Genomic DNA, 6,985 nt, shown 5'->3' on the forward strand with positions numbered 1-6,985 from the left:
ACGAAAAAACAGTAAAACAGTTACACCAGAAGATCTTTACTCACTCATATTCTGATGGCTGCAAAAGTATTATCAAAAGAAAAATCAGCAATAAGAGATCAAAAAGCTCAGTAATAATATTTTCATTACAGGATCAGAGAAGCTAAAATTATGAGGTTTGATACCACTATATTTGATGTTAGTTTCTTCTGAAATATTCTACTTTAAAAGTTGTTTTATGACTAGAATTATTTACATTTAGCTCTTAGGCAATAAGTACAGTAAGAGAATGTTAGCATTTCTTTCACATGAAATTAACACAATGGAGTAAAAACAATAACTTGCTATTTCAAGCATTAAGATCCTCTCCATCACAAAAAAAGGTCAAAACTGCAACAGTCTAAAAGAAATGTTTGAACAGTTACAAAATGCTAAGCAACCACTTACTCCACAGTGAAGTTATTTAGTTTATTATCCTAACTCTGCCTCCTTTATTTGCCCTCATTTCTCTTGGAGCTATCAACAACTAACAAACAGAAACACCCATATTCACGATGATAAGGGTAGCTATGTTAAACAGCAAATGGATCAATTAGAGTACCTCGCAGAGCTGGGCATACATCAGGAGTTGACCTGGACAGCCAATGCCCCTCAGGGCAAAGAAAATTCCTGTGTATAGCTCTCATGCCTATGATTAAGTGTCAGATACACATTTATCTGCAACAGGAATAATATTTTTCCATCCCAACATTGTATTATACAATAAGACATTGGGGTGACATGGGAGAACCACCAATGTGGCTTCTGTACAGGGAGATTCTGTCTCACATGACTAAAATAGTTTTCTGAAAAAAAAAAAAATAAAAATCAACAAGCACATGGATAATGGAAACCTAATTTATACAGTCTGCCAAGATCTTCAAAAGGCTTTTGATGAAGTCCTCCTCTGAACATACTTAAGGAGCTAAAGCAGCCATAGAATAAAAGAGACGATATTAGATAAACCACAGGTAAATAATTGAGTAAGAAAGTAGAAGACAAATATAGTCTGGTCTCAGAAATGGAGATGGTCACTGAAGTTCTGCTGGGACACTTGCTGTTCCACATTAATAAAAAACATCAACAAAAGTAAAAAACACAAGATGATCAGAGATGTGACAATTTGAAACTGTTTGAAGTTATTCAGGATAGTCAAGGCACAGGCCAACTTTGGAGCACTGCAGATCTCCAAGACTACATGAATGTTAAACTAACAGGCAAAATTTGATGTAGAAGTTTAAGAGCAGATAGATACACACACAAAGGAAAACAATCAGAAACCAGTTGGGCTGCAGCTGATCACTACCGCTCATGAATGGGATAGTTTGGTTAAGACTGTTTCATAAAAACACCAGTTCAATAATCACTTTTCAAACCACTGCCTGAACATCAGGAAAAAAAGGGAGAAGAGTGCAGCATGGGGAAGAAAAAAAAAAAAAAAAACACACAAAAAACACCTCACCAAAACCAAAAATCACACACACCACTGTTTGTTCACAACTTGATTATCAAATGAAATTCTGGAACTTCCCCAATTTCAAAATGGACAGAAGTGGGAAAAGTTCAGAGAAAGACGGAAAGTAGAACAGTAAGTATGAAACAGTTTCCAAGTGAAGAATCACTAATGACTAAGTAAGAGTATGCAGTTTGGAAAAAACGGTGACAGAGTTAAGATGAAACAAGGTTTATAAAAAGCTTGAGTAATCTAGAGAGTGACATACACATACCTGCCTCAAGAATTAGCATTTTATAGAAATACACAGCATCCGTGCTTCATTAGTTATGTGATGACTTCTTGGTAGATGACCAGGTTTGTGATTGATATTCCTTGTCTTCAATTCAAAAATATTTTGTAGGAGTTAGCTCTCACATTGGTTTCTAAATAAGACACTGCTGTGGCTAGGTAAATAATACTATGGGATGCTAAAAACACTAGTTATGCTTTGAAACACCTGACATGCAGAGCTACTGATGAAATAGAGATTTGATCGACTTTACAAAGTTTGGACAGGTCTATCCAATAGACAGTCACTTACTGATACGTGCGAAGAAAACAAACAAAAAACCCCAACACAAGTCAGAGCCAGAATTTCTCTTAAAATTTCATCCATTACTGCCTACAACAGACTCCCTGTTTCCTCCTCTTCTTCAACTAGTTACTATTTCCTGACTACCCTTTCACTTGTAGTGTACTATAAACACATTAAGAGACACAGACACATGCTTCTGCACTGGCACATATGCCTTCTGATACTTTGTCCATTATTTGAGTTAGCAGGCTCCAACCCCCAATTACATTGTTCAATTCAAGCATTAATTTCCACTCTACCACCCTGCTCTTCCCAAGTACTACTTTGGCCATTTGGCCAGTGCTGCAATCCGGGCGAATAGCAACTCACCCAAGTCTTCCCCTTCTTCACACATAACTGTCACATAACTGAGAAAATACAAGGCTATAGAATTTCAGATGACTATGAAGGAGTGAAGAACATAGAGTAAGAACATCTCAGCTTAGTCCATTATCACATAAATGAGTGCCAGGTATAGGTGAGTGTAAGGGGATAAACGCACAGAATAATTGATAAGTGCCTTGCTAATAAAATACCAGAATTACTTTAGTGGTAATCTAATGGCTAAACAGCATACAGTCTACTTCCCTCCAAAACAAGTGTTGTGGGTTTAGTGGTGGGATTTGTTTTGGGTTTTTTTGGTTGGTTGATTTGGTTTTTGGTTCAGCTGGGGTTTGTTTGTTTTCTGGGGATTTTGTTTGTTTGTTTTTTTTTAAACGAGGTTCTAGTGCACTCAAGAGTTCCAGAACACCTACTTGGTTTTTAAGCCAGACACGTCAATCAAAACTGCTAAAGTTCTAGATTCCCAGAAAAGTGGAACAAAATTGTATAGAGCTGTATAGGCTAAGGGTGAGCCAAAGGGGAAGTTCCCATTCTCTCTCTTTTTTCACTTCCATCCCTGCTCTCAGCTTTACCCGTCCCCCCAGCTTAACACAACTCTAGACATTCGCAGACTTTTTGCAACACTCACTCACCTGAACTCCAAAACAGGGGAAGCGTTTTTTTTTTTTCTCTGCAGTTTAGTTTTCTGCCAGTTTAGCATGTTGACCCAGCTCCCTGAAGTGTCTGATGAACACCAAGGTCAAGTGCAGGAAAACAGAAGGGAACTCAGGGATGTGGAAAAGGGCAGGAGAGAAAATATTTACACCCTAGCCTTTTTTTCAAGGCAGCAGGCTTTTAGATGGATTTAACAGCTTTTAGCTGTACTAATATTTTAGAATTCTTTAAAGTTTTCAGAAGAATGAGTCAATGAGAATTATTTGATTACATAGCATTAACTTAATTTGATCCATTACAGGTTTACATACCATGACCATCCATATAATACCTGAGGCAACATTAAGCAACATCGGGTTCACATCCCAAACCTCCGTATCTGAGTATGGTATTTAATGTCTTAACAAAGTCAGAGCTCTCTGACTATATCTTGTTTACAAGCCTTCTCTTTTCAGTGTTTTCCCCTCTGCTCCCTATTTTACAGGCACATTAACAGGAAGAGTCATACCTAAGTTCATCCACTTAAGTGATACAGATCCAGAACTGTAGATAGTTTAAACATTTTGCAAATATAACTGCTAGTCCACACAAATTCTACTTAATTGCATGAAGAATTATTCTTTTTCTTCTTTTTTAGTCACAACCCTAAAGGTTAGAAATAAGCCACTACAGGAGTGCCAGTTCCACTCTTTCCCTCACCCTCCCAAGATCTCCAGATGTTCCAAGCCTTCCACATGCTACGCATGGTCTAACAACTCCTGTCTAACTAAGCCTGTATGTATTTCCAGTATTTTGAGATGCCATGTGACCAAACATGACACTCCATGCCTTTCTGGCTAGCTCTTCTACCATAAGGAAAACTACCCAAACAGATTAATGCTGTATTGCTGTCATCCATCCAGTACAGTATAAAGTGTGGCAACAGTTTGGTTTTTTTGCTATTTTTTCTATTCCATTTAGTTTGGAGGAAAAAAAAAAAAAAAAAAAAGTGGCAGTTATTAGAACCCTTGCTCACTGCTTGAACATACCAAAAGAAATGCAACTACATGTAGTATGTATCTTTTACAGGTAGGTAGGGGTTTGATAGGACAAAGCTCTGGGAGAAAGCCACCCAGCTTTCTCTGCTTGGGGTTTTAATGGATTGTCTTCCTAAAGAGTCTTTGTGCAAAAAAGAAATAAAAATAATGTAAATACATTTAAGTTTGCCAAATCTGTTTTCATCTCTTTACATTCACATGCAATATCACATGGTATTAGCCTTACTTAACTGTGATCTACACCACGAAAGGGAGAAACCACCAGTATGAGGAACTGCCTCTTACAAAAACCCATCTTTTCACCTGTTATCATCTAACATCTAAAAAACCCCCAAACCGTTAACAACGAGTATTGATTGTAACACCCAAAAGACAAGTGCAAAATCCAACTAGCTCTCAGAGTGCTAGCAGTGACTCAAGCACCATACTTGGCGTTGCCACTGCAACACCCTTCGGAAAGAGGAAGTGTTAAGGGCTTCTGAGCCAAAGGAAGAAAGAGTTACTGCTTCCTTAGCAGCGCCTTATCATCCAAGTGATAAAAGCACTCATTCCCCCACCACCACTTGCAGACACATACTTGTCCCGCTGCCCTGAGCGGACCCTCGCTGGTGATGCCCCAACTCCTAGCTCGGGCTTGATTCTGCTCCCCCAGGGCGGCCTCGGGGGCGAGGCCTAGCAGGAGGCAAGGCGCCTAACACCTTGCCACCAGGCAGCAAAACACAACACGGTCGCTGGTGCAAAAGTACATGGCTGGACAAACACCTGGAGCGAGGCAGGTGTGGCTGTGCTCTTCTCCACAGCCTGAATTAGAGCTCTCCTACACCTCTCTCTAGCGAGCCCCAGGAGGTAGGACTTGCCTGTTTAGCAGAGGTTTTGTGTCTGCCTGTTGAGCTACCAGCGGCACTGGTTACTTCCGCTCCCCCTTGAAAGCGGGCGGCAGACTGACCGCCCCACATCGCCCCGGGCGGGCGCCGCGCCCGCCCCCAGGCTGCTCCTCTTCCCCGGCTGGAGCCGCCCAGGAGCACTTCCTCTTTTCGGGCAGCGGCGGTAGCTTGCGGAAACAAAGAGGAACAAGGTCTCGGCCACCCCAGGCGGCGGACTTTCGCCCTCTCCCGAAGCGCTCTTCTCCACCTGGACAGGTAGCCCCGGTATTGCCCCCGCTGCGGAGAGGCGATGTGGCCCCTCCACAGGCTGCAGGAGCCCTCCGGCGGCGAGACCCCCTGCTCCACGCGGAAACCCTGCTCGCTCACACACCCACCCCGCCGGCGCCGTCCTCAGGCACTGTGTGTGTGTGTGTGTGTGTCCCCGGCACCTCCCCGCTCCCCTCTCTCTCACCGGAGCCCCGGTCCCTCTCCTCGTCTTCTTCTTCCTCCTCCTCCTGCCGCTGCCCATCCCGCTCCTCGCCCTGCGCCTCCACCGGCACCACCGTGAAGCTGGTCGGCATGGCGCAGACGGCCCCAGGACCCGCTGGCGCCTCCTCCCAGGGCAGCGGGCAGGGTAAGCCCGGCGCTGCCGCCTCCCTCACGTGAGAGCCATTTCCTCAAGCAGCAGGGGGCGGCGCCTCTGGTGCCGGCCCCCGCCCCCTCCAGCCACCGCCCCCTCGCCGCCTGACTGACGGCGCCGAGGCCGCGGCTCCGGAGGGAGCGACGGGGGCGCGGGCGGCGGCCTCCCGGGGGGCGAAGAGGCGGAGGAGTGAAGCGAGGGGAGAAGGGAGAGGAAGGGGGCCGGCACCAGAGGTACCGCTCTGACTAGCTCTGACTTACATACACACAACTTCACAGCTCGGAACCGAGACGGGTTGGTGGGAGATTTTGCTCTCCCCCGGAAGGGGAGAGGGGAGCCGTCGGCGGGGAGAAGCCTCTGCTGTGAGTTGAGCTAGTGCCATTGGGGAAACAGCCTGAGAAGGGTGTGCGTGTGTGTTTGCGTGAGAACCGCCCTGGGTTGTTTTACTGGGTTTCAGCTATGGCTGTTGGGCACAAAAAAATGCGTCCTCTCCTTATCAGACCTTGCCTTGCAGATGTCCTCGCAGCAAGAGGACCACCGACTGGTCTGCTGGTCCTCGGATCCCAGCAGGCAGAAAGTGTCTTCCAAAGGAAACCAGAGCCAGACTGTAGAGCCCTGATCTTCCAGGTCTCTAAAGGGATGGCAGCGTTCCAACAACCCAAGCAGGAGCTTTGCAGGTTACCAGTTGGACAAGTGTACCTTGGGACCGCCAGGAGATGAAGATGGTTCCCAGAAATCTGCTCTCCCACACAGCATCCATGGGTTGCTGGGGACAGCTGAAGGTCCTGTGATTCAGGTTGGAGTCAGCGTGTAAGCTCTGGCCTGAAGTGAAGCAGTTTCAGTGAAGCAGTGGATGGGCAGTGTATCAAATTAAATATTGATGATTTGGAACTAGTGATGAGCTGTACCTTTTGGTTACCTTACACTTCCTTCCCAGAGAAGGTTGTAGCATCTCCACTCCTAAAGCAGAGAAAACAGACTTGGAAGCCAGGAACCTTTTTCTTGTCTCCTGCTATTCAACTTTCTCAGTAAAGCGCTAGAATAGAGCAGAAAGACTCTATTCATGTCAGCCTTTTGGAAGGGGACTCTGGCAAGTTTGCGGGTGCCATGCCTCAGTGGGATGGAAGATGCCTACCTAACACTACAGTCTGTCCCACAGTGTAGAAGCCTTCAAAGAAGGGGATAGGGAAAGTGATTCTGGCCATCAAAAGTGGCAGTGAAGTGGCAGATGTGGGGATAGTGGCAGTAAGAAAAGGAGGGGGTGAGAGGCATGGTAACGTTTTCATAGCTGGTATGGGCTTCCAGTTCCACACCCCCATTCAAATCATGGTGTAACTACAGTAACAAGGATGGTGGCTGCAT

The 6,985-nt window shown here is 45.2% G+C and overlaps 1 protein-coding gene across 4 annotated transcripts in view; it reads right to left on the reverse strand.

Moving 5' to 3' along the window:
* Positions 1–5,683, reverse strand: part of SLC12A7 (solute carrier family 12 member 7) — a 69,829-nt gene extending 64,146 nt beyond the window's left edge. For 2 of the 4 annotated variants that reach the window (XM_063325665.1, XM_063325664.1), the window contains exon 1: positions 5,456–5,680. In XM_063325665.1, coding sequence (XP_063181735.1) covers positions 5,456–5,564 — 109 coding nt within the window. In that variant the 5' untranslated portion in view covers positions 5,565–5,680. Of the gene's footprint in view, positions 1–5,455 lie in introns of all 4 variants that reach the window. The other 2 variants (XM_063325663.1, XM_063325666.1) reach the window with 2 other exon arrangements.
* Between the last annotated feature and the right edge of the window lie 1,302 nt (positions 5,684–6,985).

Source organism: Chroicocephalus ridibundus, chromosome 2, assembly GCF_963924245.1.
Source record: "Chroicocephalus ridibundus chromosome 2, bChrRid1.1, whole genome shotgun sequence".
NCBI classification, from domain to species: Eukaryota; Metazoa; Chordata; class Aves; order Charadriiformes; family Laridae; genus Chroicocephalus; species Chroicocephalus ridibundus.